General features: G+C 43.7%; 1 protein-coding gene across 1 annotated transcript in view; it reads right to left on the reverse strand.

Annotated features, from left to right (window-relative positions):
* Positions 1-19,336: 19,336 nt before the first annotated feature.
* C7H1orf94 (chromosome 7 C1orf94 homolog) overlaps positions 19,337-20,542 on the reverse strand; it is a 35,848-nt gene continuing 34,642 nt past the window's right edge. The window contains exon 7 of the mRNA XM_076863199.2: positions 19,337-19,412. Within this exon, the coding sequence (XP_076719314.2) occupies positions 19,337-19,412 (76 nt within the window). The remainder of the gene's footprint in view (positions 19,413-20,542) is intronic.

Here is a 20,542-nt window from a genome sequence, read left to right on the forward strand (position 1 = left end):
AACAGTAAACTTCTGGACTCATCAGAGGATGTGACATCTGAAATGCGGCTAGAAAAAAAAATAGATGCTCCCAGGGGAGTGGAAGGTTCTGGTGTTCTCTGGTGAAACAAAAGGAGGTCCCCATGGCTGGAGCTTGGATCTATGTGGAAAGATGATGTTCAGAGAGGTTCTTTAAGAGTGCTGGGGGCTGGGGGGGGCAGGGGTGCAGTGGCACACGCCTTTAATCCCAGCGGCTCAGGAGGCTAAGGCAGGAGGATCTCGAGTTCAAAGTCAACCTTAGCAATGGTGAGGTGCTAAGCAACTCAGTGAGACCCTGTCTCTAAATAAAATACAAAATAGGGCTGGGGATGTGGCTCAGCCGTCGAGTGCCCTTGAGTTCAATCCCCAGTACCAAAAATAAAAAAGAGTGCTGGAAGGTACAAGAACTTTAGAGTTGAAGTTCTAGGTCAGTTTTCAGCCTGGGAGTCCCCAAAGAACTTGTCAGGACCACAAAGTCATTTAAAAGGAGTCCTCATATTTTTATGTGCACCAAACATTTCCCATTGAGTGAATAAATATTGCAAATACATATGCTGCTATTTTATCATATAAATAAATGTTGCAATGATTTCTAAAACCCAGAGGCATTTAAAAGTCAGTGCTTGCTGGCATCCTACATTTTCTCAGCTGACAGTTACTAAATGCATGGCTGCTATCATGGGTTCGCATTCAGAGAGGTGTCTAGCAACATTTGTGATAGGCGGGAGGTGGAGGGTGATGATCCTAATTGAAGTCTTTTCTCTGTGGCCATGAGGAAAATGAAACCGTTTTAAGAAGGATCAGGACATTATCATGTTTCTGTTTTGGAAAGGTCACATTGGCCACGAGGGAGCAAGATGGATTACAAAAGGAAAACCCCACCAGAGAAAGAGCCACCAGTCTGGGACTCCTGTGGTGACGGAAAGAGGTGGGTAGCCTGAGTTGGCAGGGGGTGGTGCCCCCTAGAGCAGAGAGAGAGAGGTATATACCCGGGAGGTAAAGTTGGTGGAACTTAGTTGACAGTTGCAGAGGTCTGTCATCGAGGGTTTCTGCACTACTTCCTGTGACCCTCACCCTGGGATCTGCCCCATTCTAGAGATGGCCTGGACCTTGACATTGGGAAATGCTAAGCTCTGCATTGAAAACAAACAGGTCAGGAAACCGGGACCACGTGTTTGAAGCCTAAAGAGGCAAAAGAATGAAGTCACAAAGTGTAGCTACTGATGAATTCTTCAGGGGAGCAGGGGCTGAGCGACAGGTGCCTCCATACTGGTGAGTCCTACTCATCTGGATCACTCGGAGCCTGGAAGTCACAAGCTTGCCTGTCAACGACTCTCATTTGCTCATGGAGTGATACACTGCTGGAGGGTGACAAGGAGGGTAATTTTGAAGCTATGGCTTAGATTAAATCAGTTGCACAAGGTTTAACAGCTGGTAAATGATAGAGGCAAAAATCAAATAATAATAAAACCTAGCATTTACAGAGCACTGGCCGGGTGTCAAAAACGTTCTCGGTTCATAACTCATATGAATTTATTTAATAAACCTCCTAGCTCCACACGGTAATAGAATTATCACTCCCATTTTACAGGTGAGAAAACAGAGGCCCACAAAGATTAAATGATCTATCCAAGAGAGCACAGATGGTACAGTGAAGACACCAGGAATTGGACCCCAGCAACCTGGCACCAAAGTCCGCTCTCTTAACCACCACTCAATACCCCAGGTCCATCTGCCTAACTCTAGAGATTGTGCTTACCTACTGAGCCACACTACCCTGACACAGGTGAGAAGCCAAGTATAAAGGGAGAGGGTAACCAGTTCCAGCCAAGGTAGTGGGGGATGGGGAGCTTCCTTTGTTCAGTGAGGTGGGTCTGGTGGGCCTCTGGGTCCAGGGGTCCTGGGGGTGGGGGGTGGGGAACAGCAGGATTGAGGCTTCCAGCCTGCTCAGAACAGAGGCAGGTGAGGATCAGAAAGACTGCAATATTCCGCTGGGGCCGAAGTCAAGGCACAGCAGTGGGAGGGGCTAGGAGACTGGGGGCACGAAGCTTGTTGGGATTCTACGGGGGCCCTTTACAAGAAGAGCCAGGCTTTTCTGGGTCTTGTGAAATTGATTTTATTTTTATGTCTTAAGTTTGTGCCGGGATGTTATTTCTCAGTTGAATTCCTTTGACTACTTCTATCTTCAAATTACACTCTCATCTTCCTCCTGCAGCCGCGCATTCATTCCCACTTGCAAACAGGAACTGCAAGCAGACCAGCCTTGTTTCCTGTAGGCTGAACACGGTGTCTGCCTGTTGGCCATGACCCAGAAAAGGAGCAGCGTTCTTCCGACTTCAGCAACCTGTGTTAAGTCAGACGTTCCCCTTAACTACTCACCGCCCTGACTTTTTTCTTTAATTTCCATTTGCCTCATTAACTCTTCACTCCAGAGTCCTGACTTTTTTTTTTTTTTTTTTTTAAACCATAGAAATTCAGTGATACCAGAGCATAAAAAGTTCTGGGAGCTTTCCCCTCTGCTCCCGGCCTCCGCCCCCAACCAGCAGGCCCTATCTGAACTTCAGGGCCTGGGGCAAGGCTCCGTCCTACTTAAGCCTACTTTCCCTGAGGCTCTGAGAAGCTGCTTCAGAGGGAAGCAGCCTTGGAACCTGCAGAGGGGAAGGGGGAGGGTGATGCACATTTATTGAGGTCTAATGCTGTATCCGGCAAATACTGGGCATTCGCCAATTTAAGACTCACATTTCCTAGCTGCCAAACTCCATGCCAAGTGATTCATCTACCAAAATGACTTTAAAAAATACTAATCTGGGCATGTCCTAGTAGAAAAATTCAGACTTTGCCCCTGCTCCTAGGATGGGGTTCCAACTGGAGTTCTTGCTGTGTGGTCAGGCCCCTGAGGACATCGGAGCCTCGGGGTAGCACCCTGGCCTCTTCCTTAATTCTCACATTCACCCTTTGGATCACAGTCCAAAGCCACAGTAGAAGGGAGGCGAGCGAGCAGGGGTTTCCTGCAGGGCCTCCAAGCCCCAAATGGGTTCAAACCTCGGCTCTGGACCTGATTGGCCCCCATTTGGATCAGGTGTCCATGCATAAGCCAATCACTGGCCAAAAATAATGGAACATGCTGATTGGTTTAGCCAGAGTCCCAGTGCTGCCCCCTAGAGCTCGGGAAGGAAGTCGACTTTGTGGCGGAGCGCGTTTGGGCAGAGAGAATTCACGAAAGCAAATCAGAAAGTGTTTCCCCAAGAAGGGAGCTCACCTCCGGGCTCCTCCTCCATGATACTCACCCCGTTCATGTACCAGGTGACTGTTATTTAATCAGCATTTGTCAAGTCTCCCTTTTTGTACTTAGATCTTCATTTTTAAATACATTTATTTGTAATACAACCGCAAATGAGAAACCAATATTACTTGCCACAAACAGAAGGTAATCTTAATTGTTTTTTTTTACAGTGAAAACAAAACCCTGTTATTAAATTTGTGCTGGAGAGGGGGGCCTGCTAAAAACATCCTGAGACTGTGGCCTTGTTCTCTCTTTGTTAAAAAGAAACATTATCAAGTGTTCGAGAGGTGTAAAGACATACTAACACCAAACTGAGCCTTTCTCCCCGATGTAATCAGAAGGCCTAAGAAAGAATTGAAAAGGAAATTACTTTCTCACTGTGTGATTCAATGTGATTTGAGGCCATATCCATACAGCATCGAGAAGCCGTTTTCCATGCCACTCCCATGCCACTGGTGCTACCTGCTCAGCGCTCTAAAGAACACAGTCTGACCAAGGCTTTGAACTTGGTCAAAATTGTTGAATGAATGAACAAAGACGGGGCGATGGAGGACCATTTTGGTTATTAGAGAGGATGGGGCAATACAGCCAGTACATTTTATTAATAGGAAATTCCCTCTTTGTCTAATTTCACCCTTTAAGTGAAGGAAAGCGGCTGAACTTATCTGATTTCTCTCCCTGCCTTCCTGCAGAGCTGGCCACCCCTGGGTCGGATACTGTTCTCAGATGGCACCTTCACCGGCTTCCAGGAGAATGAGCCCTCCTTCTACCCATGGAGAAACCCGAACTCTACCCTTGACATTTCCTTTTCATTCATCTCCTTCACCAGAGTGATTTTTTTCTGGCATATTCAGCCATTTCCACTCCTAAATGCTTTCTCTAATCTGTCCATTTCTGTTCCTCTCCCCTGCAATCACCATTACCTCCCTCCAGGGCTACTACAACTGCCTCCTAACTGTCATTCTGCTTCCCCTTTGCCCTAATTTCCCAGTCCACTCTCCACCTATCACCCAGAGTAACCTTTTTAGAAAGTGAGTGGGAGCTCCCTCGCCTCTGCATTAAGACTTCAGTGGTTCCGTGAGATTAGAATAAAGGCAGCAGCAAGGCCTGCCAGCCTGGGTCCTCCAGACCTACCTCGGGCTCACAGCTGAGCCCGTGTCACCCACCTCCTCCATTCCTGAGTAGGAGAAGGAGAAGGTCCTCTCCCAGCTCCAGGGTTCTCTCTGCACACTCTGATCCCCCGCCCCTCATCTGGCCCCTTCCTTCTCATTCTTATTCCAAATGTCACTCCTTCAATAATGTCTTCCCTGTCCCCCGATGCAAAGCATGTCCATTCCTCATGGGAACCCCCACTCTTTGCCTTTGTATATTTTAACTATATATTTGTATGTGTGGTTGTTTAATGCCATTCTTCCACATCAGACAAAAAGCTCCTTGGGAGGAGGAAAAATGTCTTTCTTATTCACTGATATATCCCCAACCGTTAGCCCAGACCTGGCATTCCCATTTGTGTTTGTTAAAAGGCATAAACAAATTCTTTCCATAAAGCAAATAATGTCCTTAATGTCTAAGTTGGATAAAAGGAAATATGTTGCTTTAGAAGAGAATTTGTAGGCTAAACATTAAGTGTATTTTGTAAGAAGTTTGGTAGTGGATAAGGTTTAATCATGTGGCTTAAATATGTTTAGGGATGATTAGTATTTTATGCTTAGTCAGTGGAAATAAAAAATCTTTTAAGTTGGGAAATTCAAGAAAACAAAGAGTTCATTCAGACATTGGAAGGAACAGGTAAAGTAACTCAAGGATGCTTTGTGTTCATCTTCTTGAAACCATAGGATTAAGGTGAACAATGGCCATGGCTGGATTTCAGTACATAAAAGGAGGACGCCATAAAGGCTGAATCACGTGACCACCACTCCACCTGCTTTGCTTCACCTGTTAATTATGCTGGAAATGGCAAACTCACCTACCAATAAAGCTGATGCAAAGTGGACTAAAGCTAGCTCCAACCCAGACAGGGCTGGGTGGACAGAGGAGGGGTTTGGAAAGACATTACACTGTGACATCATATGCAGGGGACACCGAGAGTGACGAATAGAATAAACTGAGACTGTGTGCTCTAGATCTTAAGCAAGTTACCTAACTGCACATCTCTCCTGCAGGCATGTGCAGCCAGTGTTCATCAGTTAAGGGTTCATGGGCCAGGTGTGGTGGCGCACGCCTGTAATCCCAGCAGCTCAGAGGCTGAGGCAGGAAGATTTCGAGTTCAAAGCCATCCTCAGACACAGTGAGGCACTAAGCAAGTCAAGTGAGACCCTGTCTCTAAATAAAATACAAAAAAAAAAAAAAAATAGTGCTGGGGATGTGGCTCAGTGGTGAGTGCCAACGAGTTCAATCCCCAGCATCCCCCTGCCAAAAAAAAAAAAAAAGAGTTTATGAATCCTTATTTCACTCCCTGTTCTGCTTACTATTATGGCTGCCCATGGAAAACCCTCAGGGAATAGGATAAGGAAAATCCCAGGTGGTCTCACCTGAGTTTTATAATTCAGGTATCTTCTCTGCATTACGTTGATACAGCCAATAAGGCCTGGAGATGTGATGGAAGATGAGCTGAGCTCCTGTGGGACCAATACATACACACGATTGTGTGTCTAAGTAAGGTAACTCTTCAACAGTGGATCAGTTAAACGTGTCAGGTGGAGATAAATGTGGGCCATCGGCACAAAGCCCCGACTAGATAAACCCTCAGTAGGCTAGAGCCAGCTTATCATGGCTTGCAAGAGTCCATTCTTAAATTTTCCAGAATTTTGTGAACTGTTTATTAAACACAGACATTGTTAGAAGTTAAATTTTCTAAACCCATAATTAAATAAATGTTATTAAAAACAAAGATAATAAGTACTCAGAACTCATCCTACTTATTTTACAGTTTGCTGCCGTCTAGGCTCTTGAGATTAGTTACACCTATTAGATTTGTGTGGTGAAATTCTGCATCGTGGCACGCTGCTGCCCATCTCCTCCCGACTCAGTGTGCAGTGACAGACATCACCTTGATGGCTTGAAATCAGCCACAGTGGGAGTGCTCACACCACAGAAATCCAAAAACATGCTACGAACCAGCATTTGCTTCATTATTTTGTGGATTGTTAAGAAAGTGATGGAGGAAATATTAATAATGCAGATGAAACTTAAAAGCCTGTCATGTCTGTAAATGTTACATGGTTAATGACACAAAAATTGAGGGAACATTCTTGCATTATTTGGGAAGAATTATCCAGTTCAGCAGAGTAGACACTTGCATCAGTGATGAACCCAATAGAGTCCCAGCTTCCATATCATCTTATTCATTGATGTAACCAGAAGATCTCAGCTGCCAATCATGTCAGAACTGTACTTATTCCCCAAGTGTTCCACAGGTTGAATATAGATATAAGAGTTCAGCAAAAATCAATGGAAGTGTTCTTTGAGAACCAACAAACTGTATAGAATTGACAATAAACAGTGATATTTTATGATTTGTGAATCGTGTGCTACAGGTTCGATCAGTGACATTTTAACAAACTTGGATACGTAGGTGCAGAATATACGTATCTTTTTGAGAGCTAATCTTTTGGAGAGTGCACAACTGGGTGCCTCCCATAACAAAACAGGGGATCTGAAGCGTTGCTGGGTTCTAATCAAAGACATTGGTAGTTTTGCAGGAAAAAAAAAAAATGTCAACGGGGAAACTGTACTTCATAAAGCCCTAGGAGGATCCAGGAAAGGGAAATTGCACTGTTTCTCCAAATGACAGACACACTGAGACAAGCAGTAATAAGAATTTAAGGAGTTGCTTTTTGTTGGGGAGAACGGAGTTTTCATTGAGTTTTGCTGTTGTCTAGATCACGGTTTCTCAGCCTTAGCTCTATTTTGGACCAGACCATTCTTTATTGAGAGGAGATATCCTGTGCATTTCAGGATGTTTGATAACATCCCTGGTCTTCACCCACCAGATGCTGGTAACACCAACCAGTTTTAGCAAGCAAAAATGTCTGAAGATATGGCCCCAGGTGAACAAAATCGCTGCTAGCCCAGATGCCACAGGACTTCACTTATCTCAACAGATATTATCACCTATGTGTGGAGGCACCCTTTCAGGTGATCAGAATGTACCTCAGTAAGCAAAACTGACAGAGGCCTGTTCTCAAGAGCTTCCATCTTGGATTGACCACTGAGTTGATTTTTCTACCAGAATGTGAGCTTCTGGTTTTTTAGTTTTTTGAGTTTTTTGGTCAGGGGCTGGGGGGGTCATGAAGGGAGAAGGTACTGGGGATTGCACTCAGGGCACTCCACCACTGAGCCGCACCCCCAGCCCTATTTTGTATTTTATTTAGAGACAGGGTCTCACTGAGCTGCTTAGTGCCTCGCATTTGCTGAGGCTGGCTTTGAACTCACCATCCTCCTGCTTCAGCCTCCCCAGTTGCTAGGATTACAGTTGTGCGCCACCATGCCCAGCAGAATGTGAGCTTCCTGAGAGCAGAAACTGGGTCTTATTAATCTCTGGGACTCCAGCCTCTCAGGGCACCAGGCCTTACACCAAGGTCCTCAGGGAACCTGTAGCACAGAACAGATCCAAACTCCATGCCCAGGTGAGGACACTGCTCGCCTCTGGCCGCGTCTCCCCTCCTTCTTCTGCTCCTCTCTTTCCCTGTGAGGCCTTTCTTACTGCTGTTCTCTGGGTGTGTCTGCTTTCTTTTGATGCACATCAAAGTAGTGTAAGCATAGCCCCTTAAAAACATAACTTGATCATCTCACGATTCCTCTAGGATCAGAAGTCCAGGCGCCTTCTGCCAGGGGTCTCTGCTCAGTGTTCATGATTCTGAAATCAAGGTGTCAGCTGGCTCCATTGACACCCAGAGCTCAGGGTCTCCTTCCGGACTCGCTCACATGGTTGGTAGGATTTGGTTTCTGGCTGGCTTTCCTGGGGACCACTTCCGCTCCTAGAGTCCACCCTCCTGTCCTTGTCACTTGAACACCGGAGGGCGTCCCATCCACCTCATCACCTTCATGCTTCATATCTCTCTGACTGGGAATCTCATTCTCTAGGAAAGACCTTGCCCATTTTATGGGCTCCTGGGATTAGGCCGTTTAAAGTGCAGTGTTGTCTCTTCCTATCCATAGATTCCTCCCCACTCGAGGTAGAGGGAGTTACTCAAAGGGGTGGGTCCTTGGAGACCATCTTACAATTCTGTCTGCCGCCCTTGGACTCCCCCATCCTCCTTCAGCCTCACTATCCTGGTTCTCCTGCCTTTTAAATCTCAGATGTTCCAACCTAATAAGTATTTAGTAATAGTTTACTTTTAGAGGACTGGGGTTGTGGCTCAGTGGTAGAGCGCTTGCCTGGCATGTGTGGGGCCCTGGGTTCGATCCTCAATACCACAATAAATAAACAAATAAAGTAAAAAATCCATTGACAACTAAAAAAAAAAAAAGATTTAAAAAAATAATGATGATAGTTTACTTTTATTATTTCCAAAAGCCAAGCACCATGCTTTATATATAATAGTGCATTTGCTTTTCTTAATAACCATATAAAGTAGATACAATTTTCTGCCTAGAACTCCCCCCCCCCGCCCCCATTAATCTCACGTGACCTCCCTCACTCTCTTTTGGTCTCCAGTCAAACGTCACCTTCTCAGAAAAGCCTTCCCAGATGACCCTACCTAAAACAAACAAACAAAAAAAAAAAGACTCATAGTAGAATGCCCGCCAATAAATTCAGAAGGGATAAGCATGACATTTAGAAATCACTATTGGGCAACTATTGTATTAGTAACTGATTCACACACCAAAAAAAATCATCAATGGATTCTAGAATGAGTGGGTAAAAGTTTGATAAAAGGGAAAAAAAATAGTGCCTCTGTGCTTAAGAGCTGACGAACACCACCTTAACCCAAAGCTTCAGAGTTCATGTCACCCATCAGGGGAGAAAGCCATCTCATGTGCATCCTGATAGGATGTGTTGAGTGAGAAGAACACATTTCTTCTGAGGTTTTCCTGTCACATAAGATATGACCAAATTGAGAGGTCACTCTGAAAAACAGGTAGACTGTACTTTTCAAAAATTTCAAAGTTATGAAAGGCAAAGAAAAGCTAAGCAACTGTTTCAGATTAAAGAGAGATGACAACAAATGGAACTTGGGTGGTTCCTGGACTAGGAGGGAGAGGGACTTTTTTTTTTTAAGGATTTTATTGGTACAATTGTTAAAATTTTAATGAGGTTTGTAGATTAGGTAATAGCATCAAGGTTAACTTTCTGGTTTTGATGGTTATACTCTGACTATGTAAAGAAAATGTCTTTGCTCTTAGGAAACACATCTTAAAGTCCTGAGGGGTTAAGGAGCATGATATCAGCAACTTACTGTCAAACAGTTCAGAAACTAATAATATTTTTAAAAGAAGGATAAAGCAAATACAGCAAAATGATAAGTTAGGAAACTTTGAGTGAAAGCTATATTGCATCTTTTCTGTGTATTTGAAATTATTTCAGAATGAAATTTACCCCAAGAAAAGAAACTCTCATAAGGAGAGCTCACCATTCTGTCCTTCTCCCTCACTCTGCTCTACTCTTCTGAGGGTCCTTATCACCCCTGGTTATAGGATTTATTTTATTTAACTGTCATAACCACCATGGGAAGTAGGTACTGTTATTATTCCTTGCATTTATAATTCCTGCCTGGAACACGCTTCTCCTCCAGGTACCTGTGATTAATCCACAGGTACCTGGAGGAGAAGGTACCTGTGTATCTTCAGAAAGACACCACTGATAACAGCAGCAATGATACTTTCTTTCTTACTAGATGGCAAACTCCATGAGGGCAGGAACTTGTTCATTGCTGATTCCTCAGCACTTTCCATAGCACCTACCAAATCAATAGTAGGTACTCAACAAATATGTGTTGAATGAAGCACCTCCACTGCAGAGGACAGAAAAACTCTAGGTTGTAGAACCAGGCTTTGAATACAGCCAAAATGATTCCAGAACCACTAACTACTGTGCTCTGCTTTCCCAGGAAGCCTCCGGGCTTGCCATCATTCATAACAAGACAACTATGGCAGACGACTTTTGACATGGCCCCAGTAACCTCCACCTCCTGGAAATCATGTGTTTGGATACTCCCCTCCCCCGAAGGTGGGCTAGACCTTGTAACTCACATCTAACAAATAGAATGTGGCAAAAGTGATGAACACCACTTCATGATTAGGTTCGTTCTGAAATGCCGTAACTTCCCCCTTCTAGAAGATGCTAGATGGCACTTTATCTTGCCTTGTTGTTTGATTGCTGCCAGGTTGTGAGTTGCTCTGTGGAGAGTCCCACATGGCAAGGAACCAAAGGAGGCTACCAGCCAGTGGAGTGTAAGGAATCGAATCTTGCTAACAAACATACCAGTACTCACCTTGGAAGCCCATCTTTCCAAGTCAAACCTTCTGATAAGACCATGACCTTAGCAGACATTGGATTGCAGCCTGCAAGAGAGCCTAATGCAAGAGGACATGTCCAAGTTCCTGATCCACAGAAACTGTGAGATAATAAACATGGTTGATTTAAGCCTCTGCATCTTGAAATCATTTGCTATGCAACACTGGACACCTGATACTAAAACCCTCTGCACCCCTGCAGCCCCTGCACTTCCCTCCATTAGTAGAAACCATATATATATATATACACCTGTGGTTCTCACCCTCCCCATTACCCTGTGGGCATAGACTGTGATTTTCTTACCATTTTATCAGAGCACATTTGCAGTCTCATGCTTGAAACTCAATAAATGCTTGTTGAAACCAATTGAGGAGTCCCTCATTAAAAATAAATTTATACATTAACCTATGAATTTAAGGACCTGGTAAAGTTCTTGAATCTTCAGGGCTTAGAAGCAAAACACGAACTGTGGGCACTTCACCATGGCTCTGTTCAACGTGAAGCCCCATCTGGGTGGCCAGCTGGTCCCCTAGACAATATCTCTATCTCAGCATCTTCAACATCATAATTCTTGAAAATAGTGTTTGTAATGCCAAACCACATGAGAGGACAAAGTGACCTGCCCATCCGCCGGTTCTAATTAATATACTTTTAAACCTTTCAAGGAAAACCATTTCTCCTCCTTCCTTTACACCACACAAAGATTTAGCTGTAAAATTTCAGCTTAGAGTAATCACATCCTGAATCAATGGCTTCTTTTTTTTGGAGTTTTTTTTTTTTTTTTAAATCCCTCTAACATGTTCATTTTAATTTAAAAAATGCTATTTTAAATGGTAGGGAGCCTTTTAATTCTCCACTCTGGGTTATAAAAAAATAATAGATAGGCAGAAATGTGTTATTAAAGCTATTTTTCTTGGCGTTCTGGTAATTTAATAAACTGCTGAAGCTAAGCCTTAAGACTTTATGATGCAGCAAGAAGAAGACTTGTCTGTTGATTAATAGTTTCTGATCGTCCCTCACCCAACAGCCCCCTCCGTTTCCTGGGGTGATTCCTGAAGGACAACAGGCAATTTCTGAAGAAGGAAGATTTGGGAAACGTTGTACAATAATATCACATCCGAGGGAGTTTTGTCTCCTTCTCGAAGACCTGAGGTCTACTGAGCTGGCTGAGGTGAGTTCCAGAAGGTCACATGGAGTGGTCACTCCCACACTGGACCACTCCAGAGCTCTTCACCAGCCTTAAAAGGTCTCTGTGTCCAGGTCACTGAAGGCCTTCTTTGTCTGCTCAGGCTGCCATAATAAAATACTATGGACTCGATCTTAAACAACAGAACTTTATTCCTCACCGTTCCGAAGGCTGAGAAGACCAAAGTCAAGGTGCCAGCGAGCAGATTCAGTCCCTAGCTGATAGGTGTCTACCATCTCATTCCATACCCACGTGAGCTCTTTGGGAAAGAGGGCCAAGCTCTCCAGTGTCTATTCTTATAAAGACATCCATCCCAGAACAAGAGCCACACTTTTAAGACCTCATTCAACCTAAATACCTCCCACTGGTAACTAGGCCCCACCTCCAAATACCTTCATACTTCTCCCTGTTAATTTGGGCAGAATACAAACATCCAATCCATAACAGAGGTTGTTCCAGTGACTAGACCTATTACTCGGCTCCAAATGATCCTGAAACTCTACAGACCATCTCTGCTTTGCCTACTGCATCTCTGTTAGTCTCCACCAATAAAGGGCACTAGAGGGGGAGACCCAGGGCTGGAGGATGAAGAGGAATTCTTTATTCCTGTTCTGTTCTGACTATTCAGGTCAATTTTTCCCCAATTGTTACCCTCATTTGGCCATTTTCCAAACACTTGCAAAACCAGTCTTCCTGCCTCCTTTGAACACCATCACCCCTAAGCAGGCATCTCCTACTCACAGGGATGGGCCCCTACCCCATGGAGCCCTCTGAGTCAAGACACTAAGACCCACCCCCCAAATTACCCTTTCCAAGATCCAGGTGTCTCATTTCCAGCTCTAACGGCTCCTCCTCCAGCCCTCTAGGTTTGTATAGTTCTTTGAGTGATAGATGCTTCCAGCCATTGTTCCTTCTGAGTCATCTTTGGGATTCTTTTTCTAACTTTTCAGTTTTTCAATACTGACTTCACGATTATTTATATTATCCTCTTTTAAAATAGCTGAAGTCACTTCTGTCCCCTGCCTGGGCCCTGACTGATTGTGGGAACCTGGCCGCATTCATTTGAAAGGAAGCCATAATCCCAGGAAATAAAGATAGGCCACCCTCCCATTCTCTAAGGCTGCTTTTCTTTTGGCAAAGTGAAGCAAACAGTAAATACATTTCATTTATGAGACTGACCCCACAAAGCCATTTTTTCTCCTTCTCATTTTGATAATGTCTGGGCAGTATAGTTGTAGTAAATAAAGTATTCCTTGTTGAAAAGTCTTCTTTCAGCTAGTTAGCTCTAGAAGAGCAGAATATATGATTGTCTGCTGTGCAACTGAACACCTAGCACAATGCTGGGTATAAGGGAGGTATTCAATAAATATCTAATAAGTAATTGAATGAGTATATGGAAAGATGGAACGATGGATGGATAGATGGATGGATGGATAGATAGAAAGATGTATGTATCATATATATATATATATATATATATATATATATATATATATATATATATATATGGTTATAACCTGATCTCAAGAACATCAGATAGTGGAAAGAAGAAACCTTTCTTGAAAATTTACATTACTTCATTTTAAATACATCAATTAGGATTGGGATTGGCGACATGTGAAACAAACCCAAATAACAGTGGTTTTAAAAGAGTTCACTGTCCTTTCTGTAAACAAAGCCCAAGGATGAGCACCCAGGGGTTGTCTGGCAACTCCAGAATCATAAAGGTTCTAAAAGGGTCAGCTACTTCCACCTCATTGCTCTGCCAGTTTCCTAATGCAGCTTCTACCTCCACAACTCACACGCCACACTCTTCCTACATCCTATTTGGCTAAAATTAAGTCCTATATTCTGGGTGGTCATGTGTCAGTTTGAAAACAGGATTCCATTACTAAGGAGAAATCGCGAAATGCATAGTTGGTACCAACGGGCAAACCCTATCATTCTGAGGCACAAAAAATACAACAGAGTTTGCCCTCCCAAAGAGGAGGGTCTGAGAGGAGAATATGAAGTTCTGGAGGAAGAGTTCAAAGGTTGAATTGGCTTCCTTCCTCTGGAAAGTGTTCCCTCCAGTCTTCAGCCCTGCCCCCACTCTTAGGGCTTAAAAATGGGGAATGATTTAGAAGTATTAGTTGTCTGAAAACTTAATAGCCATTAACCAGATGATGTACGTTCCAACAAAGATCTGTGCTATGTTACTGGAAAGAGGGAGGCAGGAGGAAAAGCCAGTGAGAATACTGAGTTTGAGTCACCAGGTGATCTTAAATAGGATAACTTAATCACTCTGAACCTTAGTTTCTGCATACACAATGTATATTTCACAGTTTATTACAAACATTAGATAATAAAGGTGATGTATGCAGTACTGGGCCTGCACCACTGTAAGTGCTCCATGATTAGTAGCTGTTCCTATTTAATGAAGAGTTTCTGAGAGTCACAAAAACACACTATTTCTCAGCTTTCTTGCTTGAACCACATAGGGCTAGCATTCGTTTTAAGATTTGCAAATAGAATTGTGTTAAGGAAGGAGACTGTGGAATTATGACTGGAAAACAGACCACAGGAGAGAGAATTAGATGCAGGGATCAGGAATGTTAAAAAAGAGTAGATGTCACTTGTCTGACTCTCTGAACAGGGTTGTTGGCCCTCATAGGTGTTCTCAGAGCTCCCAGGTATGTTCCCTTGAAAACCTCATCATCTTGCATAGTAACTCTAATTTAATGGCCATACTTAGGAAGTCATGGGGACACTGTATCTGTCTTGCCCAGATGTATCCCAGAAAATAAGTATTCAGGAATATATGCTGAATGAATGAGATAGGGGGTCAGGGATGGGTTGGTAGGAACACAGAGGAGCTTGGAGTTTGCGACCTCACCCGAATCTCATGATCCTGAATCAGGGAAAGTGCTCAGGGTGCCTCTTCCCACTACTTCCAGCTCTTTCTGAGATTCCTTGAGAGGTGAACAGAGTTGGAGAGTACAGTGTGTTGGAAAGGTGTTGGGCATTGACACCAGGCCCCCCTCTTAATGATTCCCTTCTAGAATTTTTTAAGAAAAGAAAAATACCATAGCAGTTTTAGAGAATCCAGTTCTCAGCCAGTCTGGGAGAAGGCCTGGGCCCTGGGCTCTGGCTGTGTCGGGGAAGTTCAATACAATTCAACAAGCATTTTTGACACCCACCATGTGCCAAGCATTTTGCTAGATATGTTCCACAGGCAATTTTTCTTTTTAAAATAAATGCTTATTTTTATTAAAGTAACACAGGCACATGGTTTAAAAGCCAAATAGTGGTAGAAGACCCACAAAGGAGGCAGCAAGCCCTGGACCATCATCCCCCCACAAACACATCCTGCTTCTCATAGGCAAACCCTTCAGCCCTCTTAGCTCTCTATTCTGGGGTTCACCTCCAGATTTCTAGATGATTATGCAAATTCCATTGTCTCTTGAATCATTCATTTCAGATTATTGCCTCCTGGCCTCCGGTGATAAATGAGGACATCAGCTCCATTCTCACCCTTCTTTCCACCTCCCTCTTCCCACCACGGTTATATCACCAATCTTGTTTAAGTCCACATTTGAGCTTCTCGTTATTATGGCTTGTAAATATTGTTCACCGCCGAGTTAATAACAATTGTTTCATTTTTTATTTGAATGTATAGCTAAATCTTTCCACTCCCACCAACTGCTGTAAATGGACTCTCAATACAATTTTCCAGAGTCAACTCTACCATTTTCCTTTTCTCCAGCCCCACACCAACATGCCTCTTTTCTAGAGGTGGTGAACTCCCCATTTCAATAAGTACTGAGGGTGGTGCTTGTCCCAAGGAGCTCTGCTTCATACCCCTTAAGCTAAGACCTTCCTTTTTCCTCCTCCTTACCCAGGAGTCTCCTGGTCTTCTCTCTTGCTTTGGATACCTCTTTACTGGACTCCATGTCTTTTTTCTTGGTTTACCCCCTCGTCTTCATAGAGCACACATTTCCTTAGCTTTCTGACAAAGGCACAAGAAGATACTTGTTTTGCGACTTTACATATCTGAAAACATCTTCATTTTGCCTTTATCATTAAGAGTTTGGGTTTAGAATTCTAGGTTGATGCCAAGAGTAGTGGCACCTTCCTGCAATTCCAGTAACTCTGGAGGTTGAGGATTCCAAGTTTGTAGCCACCCTTAACAACCTAGTGAGCCCTTGTCTGAAAATAAAAAGGGCTGTAAATGAGGCTCAGTGGTAGAGCACTCTCAGGTTCAATTCCGAATATTAAAAAACAAACAAACAAAAAAAACATTGAAATCATTTCCACTCAAATTCTTAAAGTTCTGACATGTTCATCCCAGGATCTTCTAGTTTCCAAAGTTACTGTTGATAGATCTGATACCATTCTAACTCTTGGGCATTTGCATGTTCAAGGTCTTTATGAAAATTGTAGAATCATGTCTTTGTCTCTGATATTCTGGAAGTTCTTATGGTCTTCTTCATTAATTTTGTTGAGCACTAGATTGAACCATTCAACTTGGGAACTTTCCTAGAAATTTTAATCAATATCCTCTTCTCTGTTTTCACTCTGCAGCCTAGAACTCCTATTAGATGTTGGATCTTCTTGATTTATTCTCCCTTTTTTGCTATCTTTTAGCTCCTATGATGCATCCTGTGTAATTTTTTATTCTTTTTCACAAGTTTCTTCAATGTCAACTTTCAGCCCATTCCTGAAAAAATTAAATCAATTATCACTGTTTTGATTTCCAAAAACTCTTTATTTTTAAACAATACACATATAGAACATTGTACTTCTATTTTAAACACTCTGTCTTCTATTATGCTTTCCTTAGTTCCTTTCGAGTTTTGCTTTAATCTCTTTCTTTCTTGTTGGAGACTGACCATTCTTGTTAAGCATCAGGTCCTGTAAAAGGTTGTTAGTTGTAGGTTAACTTCTGTTGGTCCCTTCAAGGTCATTGGGGCAACTCAATTTCTCCAGAGGACTCTCCAAACTCCTGCTCTTGATTAGAAAATAGATGTTGCCATTGGAGTATTTATATGCATGTTTCACTTAAACCCCATTTTTCATCTGGGCACTAATCTCCATAATCTTTATGCATAGTCAAAAAGTCTCTCTAGAAAAACTTCCTTCTGCTCTCTATGGAGCTTTCTGTGGCCCTTGACTTTGTGGGGTTAGGAGCTACTTATTAAGCAACCCTTTGCTTTCATTGTCTCCAGCCCCACCTCCCAGTTCCAGCACCTGCAACCTCCAGATCCTGAGACCTTCAGAGCTCTTCAGGGAACCTTGGCTTGCTTCTTGTTGATATTTCCTTTGGCAGACATTTTCACTTTCACTTGACCTTCCTCTGTTCTGCTCAGGCACTTACCATCCCTCCATTCCATTTCTGCCTTAGTATATGGGAAAGGATTGCTGACTTCTTCCGGGTTGAGGATGGAGTTTATACAGGTTGTCTTGTTCTCCTTCTTATTTGGGAGTGAGTTTCAAGAGAGGAAGGACAGAGCCATCTTTCCTTTCTTAAACACAAATCTGAATGAAGTAGACATCCAGTCGACACAGAGTCTGCAGTATCTTTTCGTCCTTGCAACTCTTGCATTGCCATGAACAGAACTGAGGTTCAGAGGGGTTAAGTTCTCTCCAAGGTCAAAATTGGAAAGTGAAACCAGATCTTGCCAAGGGCAAACCCGTGGTCTCACACTCTCCTGCCTCCTGACATGCTGAGATCAAGGGAGGGTGGCAAACTAGAGCCAGCCTGGATCAATACCTGGACATAGAATTTGAGGACACCCTAAGGGGCAGACTGTTAATCAAGGATATATAGAAAGAATTTCTAGAAGTAGTGGCTGGAGGGCTCATGGAGAATCCCAAACCTAGACCATGGAGAAAGGGAGAAGAATGTAGTCCTAGGGAACTTGGGAGAGAAATTGGTTCCCAGGGATCCAGAAAGAAAGGCCAGTGAAGACAATGGTACCACACCATGTGGTCAAGAGAAACACTGGGTGGGCACTGGCTTAGCTCAGCTCAAGAGACTGGCGCCCTCAGTTCCCCAGGCTCTCGCTGGCATTAGGACAAGAGCTCAGAACTGGCTCTCATTGTGGGGCTCGCTATCAGGGTTGTGCATCCTTACATCAACCCCTGTATCATTTCCTCTTGTTAGAGTTTGTGAAAGCACAACACATAGGCTTTATTTCAAGTCTGGTGAGTGATGGCTGCCTGGAACACCATGAGGAGGACAGATCTGTGGCTCTGTCCAGGCTCAGGAGAACAGAATGCCACCCTTGATTAGCGATGCCTGCCACGGGTATAGACTCAAGAGAGTTAAAGAACATGTGCCATCACCGATTCATTTTCCCTCCTCTGCCTGGATTGGTGACCTCCGCCAACATGATCAGGATGCCCTCAATATCATTTTTGAAGTCACGGATATGAGCTGGATAAGGTAAACTCCTTGGAGTGCCGTTAGGTATGGTGTGGAGATTAACCTGGAGGTTGGCACGGAAGTCCAATCATTGGATACAGTTTGTCATTTAGGACTTATTTCGACATTATTTTCCAGGACACATTTTCCCATCTTGTGTCCAAGAGAGACCATGAAGAAAGAGAGAGGCATTAGTTCTAAGGGAACTTGGAAGAGAAATTGGACATATTCCTTTTATGATGTCTGTCTATTCTTTTTGTTTGTTTGTTTGTTGTTTTTTTTTTAAAGAGAGAGAGAGAGAATTTAATATTTATTTTTTAGTTTTCGGCGGACACAACATCTTTGTTTGTATGTGGTGCTGAGGATCGAACCCGGGCCGCACGCATGCCAGGCGAGCGCGCTACCGCTTGAGCCATATCCCCAGCCCTGTCTATTCTTAAGATGCATAAACTGGGTTGTTGGGAAATGAGTGGGTCCCAGAGGAAAAGAGAGAAGCCCTCAAACTTGCCATCCCCGAGAGAGCAGCACTGGGAAGACTCCAGCCCCTGGTCTCTTTTCAGGTCTTGAAGAAATGTTGAGTCTTACGGGGAAAATGAGGGGTGAAGATTATGCAAATTGTCACAAAAATAAAGAGACACATGCCAATTCATGCAGCTTCATAGTTTTATCATAAAATACAAACTTTCTAAAATTAAGTATCTTACTTCTATTTTTTTACCAACAACAACAAAAACAAACAGAAAAAAATCACTCATGTTACCTAAATACGGGTGCATGTGTGGTTGAACAGGTATGAACAAGAGGGTGTGTGCTATGTGTGAGTGCTGGTCAGCAGATGCATCTGGTCTGGCTGTTTTCTGCCTGTGACCTGGTCGGAACCTTGGCTTTCCAAACTTCATACCAAGCGGTTGCAGAATCCAGAATTCCAGAGCCCTTAGCCCTGATCCAAGGGCTAAGCAGGGAAGAAGGAAAAGAGAAGGAAGTCTAAAAATTTATGCCATTCCCACTGGAGGAAAAATAGGGGCTGTTCATCAGGGGCCCACCAGACGTCGAGCCAAACCTGAAAGAGAGGAAGGATGGATTCCATGATGAGATTCCTGATGTTATTGGAGAGATTAGAAAAAAGAAAAGAACATATTAATTTTTTGGCTGTCAAAGACTGTGAAGACCGTGACAGACTTGCAGGCTGAAAGCTTTAGCATAATAATAATTAAAAAAAAAAAAAGTGTTGACTCTGGGGAAATAAAATATTAAAATGACATAATTAGAGGACAATAAAGAGCTTCTCCTGCCACAAACTTGGACCAGGAAGACCCTGGGAGCCTCTGAGGATTACTTCTACGGAGCCTACGCTCGTCCCATGCCAGGACCATGGAGCTGGGAATCCCTCTCTGAGCACCTTACCTGTATGTCTGTGACCACTCCACTGCCTTATGGGGCTAGCTCTGCTTTCAGGAAAAATCAGAAAAGACAGGGCAGGTTCCTAGCATTAGATCTCAGAGTCCAGACAATCCCAGCACAACATCCCTGCTCACTTCGCTGAGTTGGGCTGCTCCATTTCAAGACCAGTCTGAGAAGCAAGCCTTGCCAGGTGCCTGGGTCTTTACTAAGCCCTCAAGGAAGAGCACAGAAGCTGTGAGCCTCACCTGCTAAGAACAGGAACGCACACCCCTCTGCTTTCTCTCCAGACACACTCCTATTCGTACTTCAAAATAGGGCTCTAAAGCCCCCTCCTCTGGGAAGCTAGCTGGCCTCTCCAGATGGGAATGAGGTACTCATGCTTCTGGGATCTGACTGCAGTTTCTTTACCCATCTGCTAGGACACTTTGAATGATGGGAATAATGGGAACAGAGCTCACTGCAAATTGCAGCAGAGCAAATGGCTAGATTTAATCTAATCCAGGGATTCTCAACCACTTTCCAGTTGGGCAGATGCATATTTCAGATGAGATTCACATTCAAGGCACCCCTCCCATGAATTGATGTAACAATCGAAGGGGAGGTTGGGAGGGGAGGGAAGAAGCGATGGAGACAGACCACCGCATTAATTTATAATGCCTCTGCGGGTAAGGGCATCTGTTGCTCACTGTGAGCATCCGTGGGCCAGTCCGGCTTTGCTTCATACCCTTCTCACTCAAACAAGTTCCACGAAGAGGAATCTGGGCTGTTCACCTTGTATCCAGCACCCGG

Source organism: Callospermophilus lateralis, chromosome 7 (assembly GCF_048772815.1).
Source record: "Callospermophilus lateralis isolate mCalLat2 chromosome 7, mCalLat2.hap1, whole genome shotgun sequence".
Taxonomy (NCBI): domain Eukaryota; kingdom Metazoa; phylum Chordata; class Mammalia; order Rodentia; family Sciuridae; genus Callospermophilus; species Callospermophilus lateralis.